At 50.0% G+C, this 24,284-nt stretch overlaps 2 protein-coding genes across 2 annotated transcripts in view; both read left to right on the forward strand.

Annotated features, from left to right (window-relative positions):
• The first annotated feature begins 1,868 nt into the window (after positions 1-1,868).
• Positions 1,869-21,755, forward strand: ppp1r11 (protein phosphatase 1, regulatory (inhibitor) subunit 11). The gene is made up of 4 exons (XM_063048140.1): positions 1,869-1,979; positions 14,619-14,815; positions 16,533-16,641; positions 20,591-21,755. Exons 2-4 carry the CDS (start codon positions 14,720-14,722, stop codon positions 20,761-20,763), a joined length of 378 nt encoding a protein of 125 aa, XP_062904210.1. The 5' UTR covers positions 1,869-1,979; positions 14,619-14,719; the 3' UTR covers positions 20,764-21,755.
• A 2,088-nt stretch (positions 21,756-23,843) lies between these two features.
• The window catches only part of vars2 (valyl-tRNA synthetase 2, mitochondrial), a 39,158-nt gene continuing 38,717 nt past the window's right edge, over positions 23,844-24,284 (forward strand). Inside the window, exon 1 of the mRNA XM_063048136.1 lies at positions 23,844-24,087. Coding sequence (XP_062904206.1) covers positions 23,887-24,087 — 201 coding nt within the window. The 5' untranslated portion in view covers positions 23,844-23,886. The remainder of the gene's footprint in view (positions 24,088-24,284) is intronic.

Raw genomic sequence — 24,284 nt, forward strand, 5'->3', positions numbered from 1 at the left:
AAGTAAACTCATTCCATTTACCGGCACTTGTTCTATATTTTGGCCTCTCCAGTGCCAGGTTCCCAATCAGGGCTCCACGGTCACCTCGGTTAATGGTAGGGGCCCCAAGTCTCGGAACACCTGCTCTATATAACGTGATGAAAGTATCCGCTTCCACCACCCTCCTAGGCAGAACATTTCAGATTCCAAACAGCGTCTGGGTGAAAAATAATATCCTCAGATATTCTTTAACCCAGTTCCGCACCCCCCCCACCACCACCACCTTCAACCTTTTCCCGCCATCTTCAGACAGCAGTGCAGCGGGGGAAATCCCCCGTCCATGCCCCTCACAATTTCACCTCCCCCGCGGCCTCCGCTACTTCAAAGAAAACACACCCAGCCTCTCCAGAGACACAGGGGACGCTGGAACGTGCGGCCACAAACTACCTGACGTTTCCACCGAAAGTTCGGCAGTTCATTTTCCACCCCCGATGTTCCTCCCGTCCCCCGGCAGACTGGCGTCCCCACCCTCACCCTCACCCCCAGCCTCTGTTGCCCCCCACCCTCACCCTCAACCCCCGGCCTCTGTTGCCTCCCACCCTCACTCTCAACCCCCGGCCTCTGTTGCTCCCCACCCTCACCCCCAGCCTCTGTTGCCCCCCACCCTCACCCCCACCTCCACCCCCAGCCTCTGTTGCCTCCCACCCCCACCCTCAACCCCCGGCCTCTGTTGCCTCCCACCCTCACCCTCAACCCCCGGCCTCTGTTGCCTCCCACCCTCACCCCCAGCCTCTGTTGCCTCCCACCCTCACCCTCAACCCCCGGCCTCTGTTGCCTCCCACCCTCAACCCCCGGCCTCTGTTGCCTCCCACCCTCACCCTCAACCCCCGGCCTCTGTTGCCTCCCATCCTCACCCTCAACCCCCAGCCTCTGTTGCCTCCCACACTCACCCTCAACCCCCGGCCTCTGTTGCCTCCCACCCTCACCCTCAACCCCCGGCCTCTGTTGCCTCCCACCCTCACCCTCACCCTCACCCCCAGCCTCTGTTGCCTCCCACCCTCACCCTCAACCCTCACCCCCAGCCTCTGTTGCCTCCCATCCTCACCCTCAACCCCCAGCCTCTGTTGCCTCCCACCCTCACCCCCAGCCTCTGTTGCCTCCCACCCTCAACCCCCGGCCTCTGTTGCCTCCCACCCTCACCCTCAACCCCCGGCCTTTGTTGCCTCCCACCCTCAACCCCCGGCCTCTGTTGCCTCCCACCCTCACCCTCAACCCCAGCCTCTGTTGCCTCCCATCCTCACCCTCAACCCCCAGCCTCTGTTGCCTCCCACCCTCACCCTCAACCCCCGGCCTCTGTTGCCTCCCACCCTCACCCTCACCCCCAGCCTCTGTTGCCTCCCACCCTCACCCTCACCCTCACCCTCACCCCCAGCCTCTGTTGCCTTCCTTCGTAGTTTCTACAGGGATGAGTTGGTGTGCAGCAGCACAGATAAAACAGGGCACCTCGCAAGGATGCATTCTTATGAAAATGTCTGCATAGGATAGTTTTGCACTTAAACCTGCTGACAGATGCTGACTCACCCTCCCTCCTGCATCCGTGACTCTCACTGTTGGGTGTTTTAAGTACCTTTATTCTTTTTTTTGCACTATTCATTTATTTGTAACTGATCTTGCGCTGCACTGCTGCCGCAAACAACAGATTTCACGCCATTTGCCGGGGATAATGAACCAGATTCTGACTCAGACAGTCGGTACCGATTCGCGCACCAGATTGGGTGGCAGTTTTCCTGTTTCAAAGATGGCGACCCCCTCGCCGCCGCCTCCCCCGCAGCAAACGCCAGTATAAAAGATGGCGGCGTGCCGCAGGGTCACCCGCCCCATAGGGCCGAGCAGACTCGGAGTGAGTGCCAGCCGAAGGCGGAAGTGGAGTGGGGGAAGCAGATGGGCGGCGGACCGGGGACAGAGGACTGGAAGATGGAGGCGGAGTGACTGGGCTTCAGGTAAGGGGCCGCCGTCTGGGGCGGCCATCCCGGTCGGGACGGCTGCCTCACCCTGTAAACACCGGCATAAAGAGGGGAGTGAGGATCCATCAGTGAGACGGATCTTGTCTGCCATTCAGTGCCCTGCAGTGTTAACGTGGGTCTGCTGATAAATGTCCTTATCTGTACGATAATATCCCGGTAGAGAAGTTGGTAAATAAATATTGTTACTGTAAATTAAATCTCTAAACATAATGTGGAGGTAGCTGATAAATGTCCTCACCTGCAAACTGATATCATGGGGTAAGCATTATGTGGACAATCCGTATTCTCTCCTGTAAATTAAATTAATGTTCTAAACACAACGTGTATTAGGTAGGCAGTTCTCTTTTGTAAACCACTATACGGCTCTAAGCATAATCTATAATGTGAGGCAGTTGATAAAATATCTTCTGTAAATTAATGAAATGCTCTTATCCCGTTGTATAAGTTGGAGACAGCTGATAAATTTGCTCATCTTAATATCATGCTTGAAACAATTTATAATATAGGTCGCACACCAATAAATGTTTTCCTCTATAAATCAATATAAGCATTGTGTATAACTTGAAGGGAGCTGATAAGAATTTTCCCATGTAAATCTTGGGTGGCTGGGTGGAGCTGTATCTCTACCAAAGGTAATGTAAGGTGTTATTTCTCTCCGCTAGCCTGCAGGTCACCCTTGGGGAGGGTGTAGCACCTGCTTAGCCCCCGGGATCAGGCTCACCTGAAGCCATGGGAGCAGCTGGTGCATTTCACAAGTCCTGACTGTGTGACCACTGAGGCCAGGCAGACAATCTCTGAAGAGCTTTGATAATGGCTGGGGTCACCCATCTTGTAAAAACACTGCTCAGAGGAAGGCAGTGGCAATACACTTGTGCAGAAAATTTTGCCAAGAACAATCCTGGTCATGGAAAGGCCATGATTGCCCACGTCATTGACTTGGCACATAGTGAACGAACTAAATTAATATAATGTATCGTGTAGGACCAGCTGATTAAATAAATATTCTCCCCTGTAAGATGATGTAATGCTTTTCACAGTGTATAACTTCAAGGATGCTGGTAAATGTGCTTATCTATAAATTAATGTCATGTTTGATGCATAATTTACAATAAGTAGCAGATGCTAAATAAATATTCTCTCTAAAATAATGTAATATGCTAAACACTAAAATCATGAGGCCTAGGAGCAAAAGTAGACTAGTCAGTCCATCGAGTGCCCCACTGTTCCACCATGGCTGATTTATTCTTCTGCTTTCTCACCATATCTTTTGATGTCCTTACCAGTGACTTGGCCTCCACGTATTCATCACTCTTGGCTAAAGAAATTCTCTCTCACCTCTGTTTTAAAGGGACATCCTTCTCTTCCGAAACCGTGCACGCTGGTCCTGGACTCTCCCACTATGGGAAACATCCTCTCCTCGTCTACTCTGTCTAGGCCCTTTCAATATTAAGTAGATTTAAAAGAGAACCCCCGTCACTTTTCTAAACTCCGGAGTACTGGCCCAGTACCATCAAACGTTCGGCATATGTTAACCCTTTCACTCCCAGGATAGTTCTTTTAAACCTCTTCGGGACCCTCTCCAGTGACAGCACCTCCGTACTTGCATGAGGGGCCCAAAACTGCTCTCAATGCTCAAAGTAAAGCCTCAGCATCACATCCTTGCTTGTACATTCTGGTCCTCTCACAATGAATGGCTACATTGCATTTGCCTTCCCCACCACTGACTCGACCTGCAGGTTAACCTTCAGGGAATCCTGCACAAAGACTCCCTCGTCCCTTTGTATCTCAGTGCATGATGATGGTTGTTCAGCTGGTCAAACTCCAACTGGAGGAATGGGTGCTAACTGGTAACATAGTTCTGATCTGTAACCTAATATACAGCCATAAAACAGTGTGTACGTGAACGTCAGTGACAAGTGATTAGGCATGTCTTCACAGCTACATAATACTAACAATCCAGTGTAATGGGGAAGGAGCTGGTCAGCTATAACATAGTACTGATGACAGGTATTAATATCTATAATTTTATATAGTATTAATATTCAAATATATTCCATTTTAATATAATATTGTGCTGTATTAATCAGAAACAAGTTTACTATCACTTGCATATCTCATGAAATGTGTTGTTTGGAGCAATCAGTACTGTGCCATGCAATACATCACATGCATAAGAAAAATATACAGTACAGACACACGCGCACACACCCCCCCCCTTAGAAAAGTATTCATCCCCCTTTGCTCAGGACTTAGTGGAACCACCTCTCATAAGTATTACAGTCTTTGGATAAGTCTCTATTAGCTTTGCACGACGTGACGGACCAAGATTTGCCCATTCCTTCTTGCTAAATTGCTCAAGCTGTGCCAGGCTAGTTGGGGAGCAGCGGTGGACAGCCATCTTGAGGTCTTGCCAGAGATGTTCGATTGGGTTAAGGTCAGGACTCTGACTGGGCCAGCCAGGGACATCAATTTTCTTCATTTGAAGCCACTAAAAGCAGTCATCTCCTTGCCCATAAAGACTTTGCAAAGCGTCACTTAGAAAATACTGTAAAGATATGGAAGAAGGTCTTGTGGTCAGATAAGACTGAAGTGGAACTTTTTGGCCTCAACACTAAGCAGAACATGTGGCATAAATCTAATACTGCACGTCAGCCAGGTAAGACCATCCCTACTGTCAAGTATGGTGGAGGTAGCATCATGCTGTGGAGATACTTTTCGGCAGCAGGGACTGGAAACCTGGTCAGGATTGATGGGAAGGTGACTGCAGCTAACTACAGAGAGATCCAGGTTAGAAACCCGCTCGCCTCTGCCAGAAAGCCCAAAATGGAGAGGAAGTTCATCTCTCAGCAGAACAACAACCCAAAGCACACTGCCAGAGCAATCAGGGAGTGGTTGAATACTTTAACAAGGTGTGTGTGTGTGTGTGTGTGTGCAGTAGTGATCGTGGACCATTCAGAAAGCTGACAACAGAGGGGAAGAAGCTGTTTCTTAAATGTTGGGTGCGTGTCTTCAGGCTCTTGTACCTCTGCTGTGATGGTAGTAATGAGAAGAGGGCATGTCCCTGGGTGCTGGGGTCCCCTGCCCCTGAAATGATGTGTGCTGCCTTTTTGAGGCATGGCCTTTTGAAGATGCACTGGACGCTGAGGAGGCTGGTGCCCATGATGGAGCTGGCTGGGTTTGCAACTTCCTGCAGTTCTTTCTGACCCTCTGCAGTGGCTCCTCCGTAAGACACGGTAAAGCGACCAGTCAGAATGCTCTCCACGGCACATCAGTAGAAATAGACCAAGCCTCCTCAATCTCTTAATGAAGTGTAGCCCCCGGCAAACCTTTCTGTGTAACTGCGTCTATATGTTGGGTGCAGGATAAATCTTTAGAGATGTTGGCACTTAGGAATCTCTCCTTTTCTATTACTGAAGCCTCGATGAGATGTTGCTGGGGGTCGACCTCAGGGCCATGACTAATTTTGATAGACGCTAAATGTCCACTTTGAGGTACACCTCGTTAATGCAGATAACTAATCAGCCAATCACGTGGCAGCAACTCGGCATCTAAAAGCATGCCGACGTGGTCAAGAGGTTCAGCTGTTGTGCAGACCAAACATCAGAACAGGGAAGAAATGTGACCCAAGTGACTTTGGCCGTGGAATGATTGTTGGTGCCAGATGGGGTGGTTTGAGTGTCTCAAACTGCTGATCTCCTGGGATTTTCACTCTCAACAATCTCTAGAGTTTATAAAGAGTGGTGCATAAATGAAAAAACAAAAATCCAGTGAGCAGCAGTCCTGTGGGCGAAACGCCCTGTTAGTGAGAGAGGCCAGAGGAGACTGGTTCACAGTGACAGGAGGGCCACAGTAACCGTGCGTTACAACAGCGGTGTCCAGAAGAGCATCTCCGAACGCACCACACGTTGAAGAGGATGGGTTACAGCAGCAGAAGGCCCTGAACAGACACTCGGTGGGCACTGCATTGGGTTCGGGAGCTGCCGAACAAACTGGCCACTGAGTGCGTATTAATGGTGTGTGAATGCATAACTGTATAGTTTGTAGGTAACCTGGAATGGGGAGGATGGTGACAGGCTCAAGGGGGACCGAGGAAGGCTGTGGAGATGGTGACTAACTGGCAGCAGTTTAAATGGTGCACTTTTACCCGTGGAGGGTCTGTGATGACTAGCAGGTCCAGTTTGAAAAAGGAGCTGGAGGAGAGATCTGGGGGGTCGAGCTTGATAAGGTGGCGGCTTGAGGCCTGTGGTACTGTGGTACTGTGTGGTGAAGCAGAGCAATTTAACAGGATGACTTACTTGATGAAAGTGGCACAACTAATGATAATTTCTGAAGGAGAGTTGAACTTGGAGAAGAGGGATTTAAAAAGCGGGATTTTCAGGAGCCTCCCTGAAAGTGGGACGAGTGGATCCCTTCTGTAAAGAACCGATTATTACAAGAATTTCCCCTTGTAATGATGATCAGGGAGGCACAGAGAGAATCTGTATTTACTGACAGGTACCTTTATTGTCTCAACAGAAGAACACACGAACTTGTACAACCAATCCCTGTGTGCACACCAACTAAATTTTTCTGACCTTCCATGAACAGTCAAAGAACAGAAAATATAATCCCAGTTAAGAAGTTTCTGCTTATGGCCACTTGTTCCTCGTAGTCCTGCTTCAAATTGCCACGTCCATGGGGCTCTCCTCATCAACAATAATTCTTCTCGCGTTGCTGTAGAGTCATCACTGCCTTAATGTGAAAATCCTTGCTTTTGTATTCGTTCCTTACCATTTCAAATGTTACATTCCAGTGTCAATGGCTGTAGGTCATGTGTGTGACCTTTATACCTTGTTATTGGCTCTGCTTCAGGCCAGCAGCCATTTATTGCCCTCTTCCCAACAAGTGATAGTCGGTCTTCTCAATCAGCAACCAGCTTGGATCATGCAGAACAGATTCAGAACCCAACCTGCTTGTTACATCCAACCAAAGAACACCTCACAAATATCTTCTTATTTGGAGATGATCCCCAGCTCAGCAGATTACCTGAGGCATCATTGTGTCGACTTTAAAAAAACTGAGTGACTGATTCACAAAATGGAGAAGACAGTCTCTTCGTAAAATAGCGGTCTTCATCTCCTCCCTCATGGTAAGAACAAAGGCAATTGGTCTGTCTGCTTCCACTGTCCTTGATTCATTGGAATTTGCTGATTTGTAGACTGTCGTTCTTTCTGACCAACATGATGCAACCCAATCCCAGTGGGATTCCTTCTTCCACAAGCTCCAAACTAACTGATACATCCTTCAAATGCCACAGCCAGGGCTGGACCTGGGGGGAGATGTGGGTGGGGGTGTAGGACAATCTGTAGGAGAGGGTTGGGGAGGGAGGGGTGATGTTGGTGCCATTATGATGTGGTTACTTATGACTTTGTAAGAATGAGGGTGGTCTCACTGAAACCTATCGAATATTGAAAGCCCTGGATAGAATGGATGTGGAGAGGATGTTTCCTATAGAGGGAAAGTCTAGGACAGGAGGGCATAGCCTCAGAATACAAGGACATCCCTTTAGAACAGAAATGAGAAGAAATTTCTTGAGCCAAGAGGGTGATGATTCTGTGGAATTCATTTCCACAGACGGCTGTGGAGGCCAAGTCATTTAAAATGCAGGTTGATAGGTTCTTGATTAGTCAGGGCATCAGAGGTTACGGGGAGATCTGTGTCCAGGTTCTGGACTGCCATTTCATTATGAGGAACAGTTTCTTGCACTTCCTCGACCCCGGTACAGGCACTTTGTTCAGGCAGGTCCCTGTTCATTTCAACACTGGAGACTGCATCCGCAGAGCCCATAGAGGTGTGTTGGGTTTCTGACCGCTTCTGGGCCGTAATCTTGATGATATAAAATAAAAGTCCTGACACTCCCCCTGCAACTGAGCTTGATTCTCAGTTCTCACACGTACAAGTCAACAAACCCGTAGAGGATATCAGTAAAATACAACAATGCACAATATGCATGTATTCATTTCTGTGACATTGGACACTCACCAATATACTTACCAACAAAATGCTCTACGACAGATACCACAACATCTGTCATGCACCTTGCCCTGACGCACCTACAGAACAAGGACCCTTCTGCCAGGACATTGTTTCTGGATTTCAGTTTGGTGTTCGACACTTGTGCCACAGATCTTGGTGGAAAAACTACTCCTTGGTACAAATACACCCCTGTAATGGGTGTCGGACTTCCTAACCAGCAGACCTCTGATAGTCCGGATGCAAAACTGCTCCTCACTTCCCATCATCCCCAACACAAGTGCCCCCCCAAGCTGTGCACCGATCCCACTGCTGTATGCTCTGCTCAGCCGTGACTGCATACCCACACACCCGAGTAATCACATTGCCAAGTTTGCCGGTGACACGACAGTGGTGGGGTTCATCACCAACCACAACGAGGTGTGCTACAGAGAGAGGAGGTGGAAGGGCTCGAGGAACAATTATTTTGTTTTTCTTTACGCTTGTGTACCAGAAACTATATTAAACAGTCTAGGAGTTTAACCATAGTATATGGTTTAATGGGAGTAAAGGTGCCAGGCAAATAACGTCTTCCTCTGTGTCAACAAGACTCAGGAGACGGTTATCAACTTCAGGAGAACTCACACCCCCCTCTCCACCCCGCCTTTACATCGGCGATGTAGCAGTACAAACTGTGAACCGTTTCAAACCCTTGGGAGTGCACATCCCACGTAACCTCTCGTGGTCCCACAACACATCCTACACAGTCAAGAAAGCTCACCATTGCCTCTTCTCTCTCTGAGGAGGGTGAAAAGAGCTGAACTTTACCCGTCCATACTCCCGCCATTCTACAGGTGCTCAGTGCAGGGTGTCCTAAAATGCTGTATCACTGCTTGTTACGGAAACTGCACTACAGGCAGACAGGAAGGCTCTATAGTGGGTAGTCAAAACTGCACTACAGGCGGACAGGAAGGCTCTATAGTCGGTAGTCAAAACTGCACTACAGGCGGACAGGAAGGCTCTATAGTCGGTAGTCAAAACTGCACTACAGGCGGACAGGAAGGCTCTATAGTCGGTAGTCAAAACTGCACTACAGGCGGACAGGAAGGCTCTATAGTCGGTAGTCAAAACTGCACTACAGGCAGACAGGAAGGCGCTATAGTCGGTAGTCAAAACTGCACTACAGGCGGACAGGAAGGCTCTATAGTCGGTAGTCAAAACTGCCCGACCCATCACCAGCACACCCACCATCAAGGACAAAGGTACTGGAAACGGGCCAGTAACATCGTGAGGGATCCCACCCACCCTGCTGGTGGATAGTTTGACCACTCCCATCAAGGAGGAGGCTACAGAATGTCTATGCCAGACACAAAAACAGTCATTTTACCCAAGCAGTAAGGCTGATCAATGCCTCCACCCACTGACCAACCCTCCATACCCCCAACCACCACTACTTTATCATTTCCTGTCAGTCACCTTAAGTACAGACACTCCTGTGCCTAGTGTCACTTTATGGATGTACAATTGATCTGCGTATACAAGTTGTGTATTTATACTACTGTGTTTTTTTAAAACTTATTGTGTTCTTTATGTTACTATGCTTTTTGTGCTGCATTGGACCCGGAGTAACAAGTATTTCAGTCTCCCTTACACCTGTGTACGGGAAATTACATTGAACAGTCTTGAATCTCAAACGTAGTATATGGTTTAATGGGAGTAAAGGATTATGCTGGTTTATGGAAGATATCTGTGTGTAATTGTGCAAGTGAGCCTGAGCAGGGATGAAATGACCTAGTGTATTTTCCAGCAGAAATTCCTGCCAGTGTTCCTAATAGTTTTATTGATCCCACAAGCTGAGAGTGCATTATACAACCCTGTAATAGTCGGTCTTTTTCCAAGGGGAGGGCAGTCTAAATCTAGAGGGCACAGGTTGAAGGTCAGAGGGAAAGCTGTAAGGCTGATCTGAGGGGCGTTACATGGACGAGTTGGCACGTTTTCAGATGATAGGGGGTTTGATGTTGTGGATAGTGTGGAAGATCAGCAAAGGATACAGTGGGATATCGATCGGTTGCAGATATGTTGGGGGTGGGGGAGAAATGGCAGCTGGAGTTAAATGCGAAGTCTTCCACTTCTGGAGATGAACTGGTACACTGTTAGTGGCAAACGCCTTAACAGTGCTGATGTACGGTGCGTGAAGCCTGCGATCCAGGGTTCAAGATCGTTTATTTCATTCTTGAATATAAGGGGGAGCAAAATGATTGTTGCTGCAGCGGAAAGAAAACACAATAAGCATAAAGAATACAAAAAACATCACACCATCCCGTGAAAACCCAGCTAGCAGAGGTCTTTTGGACTGCTTTAATGTCTGTCTGAAACAGTCCACTGTCCCTGCAGGCTTCAGGGCAGCACCATCATTCCGGCCGGTGCCCAAAAGAGTGACAGTAACCGGACTAAATGATCACAGCCCAGAGGCGTGAAGTGCTTTGAGTGGCTGGTAATGGATTGTATAAAACCCCACCTTCCAGCTACATTGGACACTTTCCAGTTCGACTATCAGTCTTCGACTCTGCCCTGTCCCACTAGGAGACAATGCTTCATATGCCAGGATGTTTATTAATCAATTTCAGCTCGGTGTTTAACACCGTCATCCCTCGCAGCCACTGCATAAACTTTCCTCGTTGGGACTCTACGCCCCTCTCTATAACGGGATCTTGGATTTCTCCATGGTAAAACCCAGTCAGTCCAAGTTGGCAGCAACATCTCAAGCTCCAGCTCACTGAGTACTGGTGCCCCCAGGGCTGTGAGCTCAGCCTGCTGCTGTTTACACTGCTGACTCACGACCACACTGCCACATCAAGCTGAAACCACACCATCAATTCTCTGATGATACGACAGTGCTCGGCCTCATCAGCAACAACGATGAGTGGGCACACAGAGAGGAGGTAGAGAGGTTAGTCAGACGGTACAAGAACAACAATCTAAATCTCAGCGTAGACAAGACCAAAGAGATGATTGTAGGCTTCAGGAAGGCACAGGTAGACCACTTTCCACTGCACATCAATGACCCTGCCGAGGAGAGAGTGACGAGCACAAGTCCCTTGGTCTGCACATACGCCTGATCTAACCTGGACACACAACACCACCTCACTAGTCGAGAAGGCACAACAGCGTCCACACTTCTGGAGAAGATTGAGGCGTGCAAAGCTGCCTGCCCCCATTCTAACAACTTTATACAGGAGCATCAACCAAAGTGTCCTGTCTGGCCGCGTCGTCGTGCGGTACGGGGGCCGCGTCGTCGTGCGGTACGGGGGCCACGTCGTCGTGCGGTACGGGGGCCACGTCGTCGTGCGGTACGGGGGCTGCGTCGTCGTGCGGTACGGAGGCTGCAAGGGATCAGACTGCAGAGGATAGTGAAAACTGCTATGAGGATTATTGGGGTTTCCCGCCCCCTATTTGTGACATTTACCAAGGGCACTGCAGACAAACGGCCCAAAACATTGTTGTGGATCCCTACCACCCATGATCACTTTGACCCACTGCCGTCAGGAAGGAGGTACAGGAGCACCAGGACTAGAACTGCCAGACTGGGTAACAGCTCCTTCCCTCGAGCTGTGAGACTAATGAATACCCTGCCCCCACCAGGATAGCCAGCTGTTTACTGTTTACCTGTGCATTTTTGTGTTATATTTTAGTAATTAGTTTATGGTAATATTTTGTTTTGTGATGAGGCCCTCCGTTGATTGGGCTCGACCATAGATGCTGCGTCCTAGCTGTCGCACACAAGCCCGGGCGATGGTTTATGTACTGTGTGTGATATGTGTTTTGTGGGTGCACCGTGGTCCAAGGGAACATTGTTTCATTTGGTTGTATCTGTGTGCAGTTAGATGGCCATAACTTTGAACTTGAAAAGACAATGTACAAGCAGCTGTTATAGAGTGGTGCTAGAAAGTTTGCGATCCCTGTAGAATTTTCTCTGTTTCTGCATAAATATGACCTAAAATGTGGTCGGATGTTCACGCAAGTCCTAAAACTAGATAAAGAGAAATTAATCAAATAACACACAAAACATTGTGCTTGTTCATTTATTTATTGAGGAAAAATGATCCAATAATCATGTATTTGTTGGAAAAAGTATGTGAACCACTGAGGTAATGCCTTCTACAAAAGGTATTTGGAGTCAGGTGTTCCAATCAATGAGATGAGATTGGAGGTGTGGGTTGTAGAGGTGCCCTGCCCTATAAAAAAGGCACACACAAAGGCAAAGCCTGCTCTTCTCATGAAAGATCTGCTTATGTGCACCATGCCGCGATCAAAACAACTTTCAGAGGACCTTTGAAGAATTGTAGAGATGCATGAAGCTGGAAAAGGCTACAAAAGCATTTCTAAAGACTGGAGTGTTAATCAGTCCACAGTAAGAGATATTGTCTACAAATGGGGAAACTCAGTATTGTCACTACTCTCCCTAGGAGCGGGCATCCTGCAAAGATCACATCAGTACTGAAGGAGGTGAAAAATAACCCAAGGTTAACACCAAAGAGACTTGCAGAAATCTCTAGAACTTGCTAAAGTCTCTGTTCATGTGTCCACTATAAGAAAAACACTGAACAAGAGTGGTGTTCATGGAAAGATACCACTGAGGAAACTACTGCTGTCCAAATAAAAAGCATTACTGCTTGTCTCAAGTTTACAAAAGAGCACCTGGATGTTCTACAATGCTTCTGGGACAATATTCTGTGGACAGATGAGACAGCATTTTAACTTTTTGGCAGAAATGCACATTGCTACGTTTGGAGGAAAAGGTGGACTGCACACCAACACCAAAACCTCATTCCAACTGTGAGACATGGTGGAGGGAGCATCATGGTTTGGGGCTGCTTGCCTCTGGACCTGGACAGCTCGCAATGGTTGAGGGAACAATTCATTCAAAATTGTTTCAAGACATTTTACAGGAGTAGCAGTCCATCACCTGAAGCTTAATAGAAGTTGGATAATACAACGAGACAGTGATCCAAGAGACAAGAGTAAATCAACAACGGAATGATTTAAAAAGAAAATATGTGTTTTGGAATGGCCAAGTCAGAGTCTTGACCTTAATCCTGTAGAAATGTTGTGGAAGGACGTGAAGCAAGCAGTTCACGCAAGGAAGTCCACCGACATCCCAGAGTTGAAGAGTGTGAGGAGGAATGGCCTAAAATTCCTGCAAGCCGATGTGCAGGACTGATCAACAGTTAATGGAAATGTTTGGTTGAAGTTGCTGCTGTACAAGGGGATCACATCGGTTACTGAAAGCAAAGGTTCACATTCGTTCTTCGACAAGTACATGTAATGTTGGATTATTTTTCTCAATAAATTAACAAGTATCATGTTTTTGTGTAATATTTATGTAATTGTGTTCCCTATCTAGTTTTAGGACTTGCGTGAAGATCTGATCGATCTGATCACATTTTGGGTCACCTTTATGCAGAAATAGAGAAAATTCTACAGGGTTCACGAATTTTCTAGCACTGTTTATACTATATGTACATAAAACGATTGTAGTGATGTGTGTTGTGTGTATTGGTGGGAGTGTGGGTAATGACAGGGTGTTGATCAGCCTGACTGCTTGGGGGAAGTAATGGTCTTTGGGTCTGGATGGTTGTGGCCTGTTCCCCATTGGGACTGGGGAAAAATGGATCTTTTAAAGCAGGGTGGTGGGTAGGATCCTTCAAGATGTTGCTGGCCTTTTCCCGGCACCTGATGTGTGTCTTTGGAGGGTGAGGCTTTGGCCACTTTTAACTTCCCGTTGTAGAGCTCTCCTGTCCGCTGCAGTGCAGTTCCTGCAGCACACAGTGAAGCAGCATGTTGGGGTGCTCTCAGCTGCGCGTCTGTAGACGGTCGTGAGTGTTGATGGGCACAGACCAGCTCTCTTTGGCCTCCTCAGGAAGTAGAGGCGTTGGCGAGCATTATTGATGGTGTAGGACGTGTTCTGGGACCAGGAGAGGTTGTGTAAGACAGGGGGGGTTTGAAATTGGCCAGTTTCCATCGCTATGCCACCGATGTAAAGGGAGATGAGAGTGGTGCGGGTTTTCCTGAAGTCGATAACCAACTCTCTTGTCTTGTTGACACTGAGGAAGGGGTTATTTGCCTGGCAGTGGGCCTTGAGCAAAGTGGAACAAACTGATCCCTCCTGCCCCCACCCCCAGGGTGTGAGTCTGTCATAAGCAAATGGTAAGGCAGGGTGATTCTCCCACCCTTTCACTGTCCCCGTGATGCCCTCTGATAATGGACCGACCATCTCCACCTTTGACGCCTGCCCCTGATTCTGTGGCACAGCCGGTAGAGCCGCTGCCTCACGGCCCCAGGGTCCGGCACTGTCTGGTGTGAAGTCTGCACCTTCTCCCCTGGCAGTTCTGGGTTCCGCCAAATTCTGGAGATTAATCAGTGCTGGAAGGTATTAGAGGGGAGGGAGGGGGAGACAATGAAATTGATGGCAGAGGGGAAGAAACTGCCTCCAACATGGAGTGTGGTAGCGATGAGAAGAGGGGATGGTGATGGATGCCACCGCCTTAAGGCACCGTCTTTTCGGAGTCATTGCTCCAGAGTCGCTGCGCGGTGCGGTTGGTAAACGCTTCGCATCTTTCACAGGGCTCAGCGATCCGCAGTCTCCGCGTAGCCGACTCTTCCGCAGCTGCTGACGGAGGGGTGGGAGGCGGTGACGCCCAGAGTTTCACCCTGTCCCGGGATTGATGGACATAGAGGCCGAGTGCAGCACGATGGCAGAGGCAGCAGGCACCTCGGCGACCGTCACAGAGACCGTGGATGGCAGCCAGCCTGCGGACACGGTGAGTAGCCCCCGCCCCGCCCCGCCGTCCCGGAGGCCAGGCAGAGCGGTAAAGATCAGCTTTATTTGGTCTTCACCTGTACATTATGATGACTGTCCAATGCATCGTTTACGTCGGAAACGTGCTGGGGGCAGCCCACAAGCGTTACCACACTTCCGGCACCAACATGACATGCCCACAACCTATTAACCCTTTGGAGTGTGGGAGGAAACCAGAGTGTCAACCGCCAGACCAAATAACGGCAGCACAAAAAGATCGTTACTTATCTTTACACTTGTTTATTTCTCCGAGCTCAGCCGGCGAGTGAACTTGGTCCCAACATCAGGGGAGAGAATTGTTCTCTTCCCTCCAGCAGTTCAACAAGTTCACTGTTTGCCTTCCCGAATTGTTACAATTTATAAAGCCACCGATACAGTTTGATAACTATTCCGGCCAAGTCAATGGACTATTGATGCAAAAGAACAATCAGTTTGTTAACTATTCCGGCCAAGTCAATGGACTATTGATACGGAGAACAATCAGTTTGATAGACACTCCAGCCACTTTAATTAAAGAAAGGAAAGTCCTACCTGGTTTGGAGCCAAAACTTAATTTCAAAGATAAGAACGTCCACCAATTTATGCTATAATTAAGAAAGGAATATCCTGTCTAATTCCCATCAGGTACCGTCTTCTGTCAAAACCAAAATCAGGAGACATCTTTTGTGGGTCTGTCTGAACTTTAACCCTTCTTGCTCCAAAGAAGCAGCTGTGAGACTTTATTCAAACACACTGCAGTTACTCACAAAATACACATACATAGTCAGTACTTAACCCATTATTTACAGAAATCTGAGAATCCCCCAATTCCCTTAAATTTTATCAGGAGCACCCGGAGGCATCCCACGTTGTCCCAGGGAGAACATGCAACCTCCTTACAGACAGTGGCAGGAGTTGAACCCTGATCTTCCAGTTGCTGGTGCTGTACAGCATTGCACTAACGGCTACACTACTGTGCTGACTGAAGTAATTCTTCAGAAGAATAAGAAATTGGAGCAGGACTGGGCCATTTGGCCCATCAAGCCTGCTCCCTCATTCGATCAGATTATGGCTGATTTGGCCATGGACTTTGGTCCACTTACCCCTAGATTTCCCTCCAAATTTCTCTGCTAAGCAACAATCTAACAGTGTTTTTTATTTTTATATATGTGTGTTTCGAGTTCAAAACCTTTTGTGTATTCTTTCTAGTGATCTTAGAACATCAAATGTTACAGAACAGGCCCTTCGGCCCACGATGATTTAACCTACTTTAACCTACTCTAAAATCAGTCTAACCCTTCCGTCCTACATGGCCCTCCATTCTTCTATCATCCATGTGCCTATCTAAGGGTTTTTAAAATGTCACTGATGTACCTGCCTCGTACTGAACAACTATAGTGTAATGGTAGTTTAACACAACTACAGGCCCAGTGACCCGGGTTCAGTTCTGCTGTCTGTAAGGAGTTTGTACTGTGATGGCGAGGGTTTCCTTTGGGTGTTCTGGACGTTGCGGTGACGATACTCTCCCTTAGCAACACGTACAAAACGCTTGTGGAGCTCAGCAGGTCATTCAGGGGTGTGGACGGGTGCCCCCTCACCTGCTGAGTCCCTGCAGCAGTTTGTGCGTGCGTGTGCGAGTTGTTCGGGATTTTCAGCATCTGCAGAGCCTCCTGTAATCCGCTCTCCCCCCCCCACCCCAGGAAAACCGCAGCATCACCATCAGGCTGAGGAAGCGCAAGACGAATAAGAAAGTGGAGTGGTCGAGCGACACCGTGGACAACGAGCATTTGGGCCGGCGCTCCTCCAAGTGTAAGTCAGCCCCTCATCGCGGGCTCTCGTCAGACAATTCCCCTGCTTGCCGGTTATTCCAACAGGAAGCTGGTGCTTGGGGGTGGGGAAGGAAGCGACTCTCTAATAGCTTACGGGTTGGAGAATTGGGGCGGGGAGGGACGGCACGTATATGGGGAGGGCTAGCATGGACTCAGAGGGGCCGAGCGGCCTCCGTTGTGAGCAGCACACCCTCGTCTCAGGGTCCTGCTTGCAGTGAGTGTCCTGGTCCCTGCCTCCCCAGAGAGTTGACTCCTGCTTCTAGTGAGCAGCCTCCAAGTGTGTACCTACCCCTCACTGGGGTTTCTGACCCAGCCTGGTCTGTCCTGAGCCACCACCCTCTCGGTGGAGGGGTAAGAAGTAATCAGAATCAGGCTTATTATCATGAAATTTGTTATTTTCTGGCAGCACCACAGTGCAAAACATAAATCAGTTACAATTAAATATGAATAAATAACTATTAACACATTACGAGGAAGAGTGAGGTCGTGTTCGTGGACCTCATTGTTCAGAAACCTGATGGCAGAGTCGGAAAAGCTGATTCTGAATCGTCAGCTGTGGGTGTTCAGGCTCCCTGATGGTAGTAATGAGAAGAAGGCTTCTCCTTAAGGTGAGGGTCCTGAGTGATGGATGTCCTCGATGGAGGGGAGGGTTGTGCCTGTGATGGAGCTGGATGAGTTTACAACCCTCGGCAGCCTCTTTCGACCCTCTGTAACCATTCATGGTCTTTCCATGACCAGGACTGGTCTTGGCTAATTTTTCTGCAGAAGCGGTTTGCCTTTGCCGCCTTCTGGACAGTGTCTTCACAAGAGTGGTGACCCAAGCCAATATCAATGCTCTTCAGAGATTGTCTGCCTGGCGTCAGTGGTCGCATAACCAGGACTTGTGATCTGCACCAGTTGCTCACATGACCATCCACCACCGGCTGCCGTGGCTTCACGTGACCCTGATCAGGGGCTAGGCAGGGCCTACTCCTTTCCCAAAGACCTGCAGGCTAGCGGAGGGAAGGAACACCTTACATTTTCTTTGGTAGACATATCTCCACCCCACCACCATACCAGGCAGTGGTGCAACCACTCAGAATGCTCTCCACCGTTCATCTGTCGACGCAAAGAAACAAACCCTTTCATGCTGACTGAGATCCCGAGGAAGCAGGTCCTATCTGGCCCATATCCCGCTACCCTTCCTGTCCGAGTGCCCTGTTAGTGATGGGAATGTATCTGCCTTCTGGCAGCTCGTTCCATATTAGAAACTGTATGGCCCACGGTGGTGGGCTGACTTTTTAACGTACTCTGACATCAGTCCAATGCTTTCCTCCCACACCACCCTCCATTTTTCTTCCATCCACGTGCTCATTTTAGATTCCCTGATGTATCCGCCTCTACCACCTCCACTTTCTGTGTGTTCTTAAAAAAAACCTTTCACATTCCCCAGTATGCTCCTTGACGCACCTTAAAAGGATGTCCTCTGATAGAAGTCCTTTCCACCCTGGGAGAAGACACTGGTTGTCCACGCCCTGTAGATACACCTCTACCTCTCATCCTCCGCTCCAGAGAGAAAATCCCGAGTACACTCCTCATTCCTCTGCGCCTCAGTCTTGGGGCCCCGCTTACAGTGGTGAGTCTTCCCCGACCCCTGCTTCCACGCAGATTTGACTCCCACTGTGGCGAGCTCCCTCGGAGGCTTCTCCAGGCAGGGGGATTTCTCCTTGCCGGTCGGCCACCTGCCCGGTCACAAACGATGGAACATATCATCCCAGACCATGCTGTAAAATGTCTGTAAGACAGAATTAGGCCATTTGGTCCATCAAAAATGCTCCACCATTTCATTGTGGCTGATCCAATCTCAACCCCAGTCTCCTGCCTTCTCCCTGTACCTCTTCCTGCCCTGACCAATCAAGAATCTGCCTTAAATATACATAAAGACTTGGCCTGCACAGCTGCCTGTGGCAATGAATTCCACAGATTCACCACTCTCTGGCTAAAGAAATTCCTTCTCATCTCTGTTCCAAAAGGACACCCTTCTATTCTGAGGCCGTATCCTCTGGTCTTGGACTCTCCCACCACAGGAAACATCCTCTCCACGACCACTCTATCAAGGCCTTTCACCATTCGATAAGTTTCACTGATCCCTTCTGAATTCCAGTGAATACAGGCTCGGAGCCATCAAACACTCTTCACGTGACAAGCTGGTCAAACCTGGAATAATTTTGGCGGAATTTTTCATGTGAATAATTTTCATGAAAACGTCATCCTGCTCCTCTGATCCCAGAGTGTTGTTGGTCAGGGAAATGGCACCCCGCCCCACTCAGAACTTCTTCCCGTACCACTTGCACTTCCCACTACCCCTTGACTTCCCTCCCCACCCCCTCCTTTCAACCTCCCGCACGTCCTCCAGTCTTTGGCAGATTTTCATTGATGACTCTGGCTGGACGGAGAGTGGGAGTTCCCTCAGGACCAGTCCTACTGATGCCTTGGGCTGGGCAGGGAGTCCTCCCCATGGGCACCCTGTCATTGTCCGAAACTCAAGGAGCATAAATGCAGGCCATTCAGCCCTCCCACATCTGTGCTGACCAGTCGGCACCCATTTTATTCCAGAATTTGCCCTGTGTCCTTTGGTCCAGAAGAACTCTTCACTGCTGCCAGTGACTCTGCTTTCATTCTCAGGATCCTTCTAATGCCCTCCCATTCCCAGCTGGGCCACATCCTGGGGAATGTCCTCTGCGCCCGCTCCAGCACCATCACAGCCTTCCTATAAAAGCAAAGATGTAATGCCGAGTCTTTATAAGGCATTGGGCAGACTGCACTTGGTGTTTTGTCAGTAATTTTGTCTCCCTGTCTAAGAGAGGATGTGCTGGCATTGGAAATAGTCCAGAGGAGGTTCCCAATAACGATCTCAGGAATGAAAGGGTTTAAGTATGAGGAGTGTTTGATGGCTCAGGGCCTGTACTCGCTGGAGTTGAAGCATGAGAGGAGATCTCATTGAAACCCATCGAATATTGAAAGGCAGAGACAGAGTGGACAGGCCGAGGATGTTTCCTATAGTGGGGAAGGCCAGCACCAGAGGGCACAGCCTCAGAATAGAAGGACATCCCTTTAGGGCAGAGATGAGGGGGAATTTCCTTAGCCAGATAGCAGTGGATCTACTGGCTGTCGAAGCCAGGTCATTAAGTATATTTAAAGCAGAGATTGATAAGTTCTTGATTAGTTAGAGCATTGACGGTTATGAGGAGAAGGTAGGAGATGGGTTGAGAGGGATAATAAATTAGCCGTGATGAAAAGGCCCAGTGGCCTAATTTGTTCCTACAGTGTGTCGTGCATTCTACAGTGTGGTGACCAGAATGGCACCTGCAGTTGTCTCATTGGGATAGAGCAAAAAGCTTTTGTGCGCTGTCCAGACAGATCAGGCCCATATGTAGAACAGTACAGGCCCTTCAGCCCACAATGATGTGCTGACCCATTAACCTACTCCAAGACCAATCTAATGCTCCCCCTACCCCGCACAAACCTCCATTTTACTTCCCTCCATGTGCCTATCCAAGAGTGTCTTAAATGTCCCTAATATATCTGCCTCTCCCACACACCTATTGTAAAAAACCTCCCCATACTTCCCAACAATCACCCTCTCGTAATTATGCCATAATTCCCCGAGATCGGAGACGGCAGTGCAGGTAGACGGTGCAAGGGCCACGACAAGCTAGGGGTGGTTGGTACAACGGTGGGACGGGAGCTGTCCCTGGCCCTGGTGAAGGTGACCTTTGTATTTCGATGGTGGGGGGCAGAGAAGAGAGTGTGGGTGGGTGGGGGCCCTGATGGTGTTGGCTGCTTTCCTGAGGCAGCAATGGACCTTTGCCGGGCGGACTGGGTCGAGCTGGCAGGCCCCTTGCCGTTCTGATCTTGTGTCTCTTTCTCTCCCCCCCTGCTGTCGCCAGGCTGCTGCATCTACGAGAAGCCACGGGCCTTCGGGGAGAGCTCCTCAGAGAGCGAGGACGAGGATGGCGGCTGCGGGAATGCGCACTGCATCAGGGGCCACAAGAAGGCCGTCCACCCCAGCCACAGCTCCGAGCACTCGAATCAGGAACACATTGGCCCTCCGGAGAACTGAATGGGGGTGGGGGGGGAGACGCAGGGCTGGAGGGAGCAGATCAAACTGCAGGAGCGTTGTCACCCCCACCTACCACTCAGCCAACCCCGCTCTCACTGACCCAACGCCAACAACCCAGGGGCCGCCACACGGTGGCGACCTTTGCTTATCTTTAGGGAAGAGGGTTTTTTTTAAAAAAGAACTAGACCTGTAAATTTGTATTGCATTTGTAATTTATTTAATAGAACCTTTTTTTGGTTTTGCCTTTCAGCAGATCCTCGGGGGGAGGGTGCATGCAGAGCACGGACTTTTCGTCCAGCCAGTAGGGTGTTTGCACGAAGCCGAAAATCCTAGAGCTGATTGCCGATTGGGAGGGAAGGGCGTAGCACAGAGGTCGGGGTCGGTAGGGAATCTAATCACTCGAGCACAAGTACTTGAAGTCAGCACACCGTCAATCATGGTACAGAGGACACATATTGGTAACTACAGGAGGCAAGTTGTTCAAAGTTGGGGTGTGTGGGGGGGCTACACACAGCTACTGGAGAGAGACAACAGGTCGAACTGCAAATGGGGGTGGGGGGGGGGAAGAAGATGGAACTGTCCAGATCGACCATTAACACCGATGATTCCTGTGCATGTCCATCTCCATCCCCACAGGCGCTGCTCGACTGGCTCTTCTCTCCTCCCACCCACCAGGTTGCAGGTTACACCATTTTCCCACGTCTCCTGTGCTCTTTCCCCCCACCCCTGGGTGGGGCTGTCACTGATGGTCCCCAGTGAGTCGCCGCCAGGTTTGACCGGCTGGTCTGCGTTTCGTGGGTGTGTGTGGGTCTGTCTGGGCCGTCTGCCCCGACATCAGCGGGGCACCGGGCCGCTTCCGCTCCTGGCCGGAGCGCCTCTTCCGTCCAGCCGGGCGCCGGGCTGCCGCTGAGCTACAGATTGAAGTGTCACGCTGAAGGCTCCCATCCTTCACCGATCAGATGATCTGAAATAAATGGTCTTGCTGAACACAAGCAGAATTGTTTCGCATTCAGATTCATTTATCACTCGTGCACGGAAACATCCAGTGAGACGCGTCATTTGCGTTACCAGCCCAGACAATCTGTGGCTGTGCTGGGGGCTGCCCACAAGTGTGACCACACATTCCGGCGCCCACACAGAATGCCCACGATGTCTCTGCAAGCCCCTCTCCTCCGTCTCACTCAATAGCTGGGGATAGAACATGGGACGCAGGCGGGTCTGGTGCGTGGACAGAGGCTCAGTGGGCCATCGGGCCTGGTCATAGAGGCTCCAAGGCCCATGCCTTGCTGCTAGACCCACACAGCACAAAACCAGGCCCTTTGGCCCACATGCTGACCGGAAAAAGTACCCATTTGTGCAGTGTGCTCAGAAACGATGGCCTCACTTCATCATCTGGAGTTCCACTCATCACAAACCAAACATGGCCTCCTCCAGTGCAGCCTCGGTTCCTCTTCTGCCAACCCTGAAACCACCCGCAACCACAAATTGCAAGGAAGTGGAAGCTGCAGTGAGCCTTGCCAGGGTGCACAGGAGCAGAATCCGGCTGTTCGGCCCATCAAGTCTGCTCTGCCTTTCCACTGGTCACTTGAGATGCAAAGGAAATCATCAGGAAGTGAAACTTCAAATGGTGTTCAAGACGTTTGATAGATCTGGGACTGCATTCACTGGCCTTTAGAAGAATGCGGGGGGGGGGACGGGGGAAGAGACCTGAGACCTACTGAGCCTATACTGAGTGCAGGTGGAGAGGATGTTTCCTGTACTGGGGGAGCCTAGGACCAGACTAGAAGGACGTCCCTCCAGAATGGAGGTAGTGAGGGATTTTTTTTTTTAGCCTGAGTGAGGGGACTCTTTGGAATTTATCCCACAGATGGCTATGGGGGCTAAGTCATCAAGTATATTTAAAGCAGAGGTCGGTAGGTTCTTCATAGTCATACTTTATTGATCCTGGGGGAAATTGGTTTTCATTACAGTTGCACAATAAATAATTAAATAGTAATATGTAAATTATGCCAGGAAATAAGTCTAGGACCAGCCTACTGGCTCAGGGTGTCTGACCCTCCAAGGGAGGAGCTGTAAAGTTTGATGGCCACAGGCAGGAATGACTTCCTATGACGCTCTGTGCTGCATCTTGGAGGAATGAGTCTCTGGCTGAATGTACTCCTGTGCCCGCCCAGTACATTATGTAGTGGATGGGAGACATTGTCCAAGATGGCATGCAACTTAGACAGCATCCTCTTTTCAGACACCACCGTGAGAGAGTCCAGTTCCATCCCCACAACATCACTGGCCTTACGAATGAGTTTGTTGATTCTGTTGGTGTCTGCTACCCTCAGCCTGCTGCCCCAGCACACAACAGCAAACATGATAGCACTGGCCACCACAGACTCGTAAAACATCCTCAGCATCGTCCAGCAGATGTTAAAGGACCTCAGTCTCCTCAGGAAATAGAGACGGCTCTGACCCTTCTTGTAGACAGCCTCAGTGTTCTTTGACCAGTCCAGTTTATTGTCAATACGTATCCCCAGGTATTTGTAATCCTCCACCATGTCCACACTGACCCCCTGGATGGAAACAGGGGTCACCAGTACCCTAGCCCTGCTCAGGTCCACCATCTCCTTGATTAGTCAGGGTGTTAAAGGTTACCGGGTAAGAGGTTGAGAGGGAAAATAAACCAGCCATGACTGAATGGGCCGAATAGCCTAATTCTGTTCCTGTGTCTTATGGTCTTGTACTGATTGAGGTTGTACCGATTGATTTAATGGAAGAAGCTGTTCTCGAACCTGGTGGTGTGGGGCTTTAGGCTCCCGCCCAATCGTAGCTGCAAGAAGATGGCATGGCCTACCCGGACGGTGGGAGTAATATGCAGATACCACCGGTGGATGAGGGGGGAACATATGCCCCTGCTGACACAGCATTCACGGGAGAAAAAGCAGGTGTTTCTGGAGGGCAGGGGTGTCGAGCTGGGTTGGTCTGGAGGGGACCCGACCGGCGACTCGAACACATCCATACCGCTGCCCGACTCGCTGAGTTCCGGCAGCGTTTTGTGTTCCCGACTGTGATTGACAGCCGGGCCCGGGCCCCGCCCCCGCCCTGACCCCGCCCCTTCCGGTGACCGTCAGGGACATGATGGCGGCGCCCGTGAGACGGTGCTGCGGTCGCACCTTCCTGTCGCGGGTTCAGCTCCCACTCCGGAGCATCGCCTGGAGCGACAGCAGCAGCCCGCCCGGGCCCGCCCCCCGCAACCGCGTCCGGCAGCGGGAGGAGAAGGAGCGGCGGCTGCGGCGACGGGAGGCGGTGATAGAGGCCCGGGGGGGCGCCGGAGGGGTGAGTCGGGGGAAGGGGGTGGTGGGAGCGGCTGCCGACGCCCCGTCTCCTGCCAGTGGCCTTTCCCGCCCACCACAATTGACCCTGACCTTTCCCCATGGTGACCCCTGACCTTCCCTGTTGATGACCCCTGACCCCGCTCTTACTGCTAGACGTGCATTGCATTCCCCTAATTGCTGAAAACGGCACAGTTTATT

The sequence above is a fragment of the Mobula hypostoma genome, chromosome 5 (assembly GCF_963921235.1).
Source record: "Mobula hypostoma chromosome 5, sMobHyp1.1, whole genome shotgun sequence".
Taxonomy (NCBI): Eukaryota; Metazoa; Chordata; class Chondrichthyes; order Myliobatiformes; family Myliobatidae; genus Mobula; species Mobula hypostoma.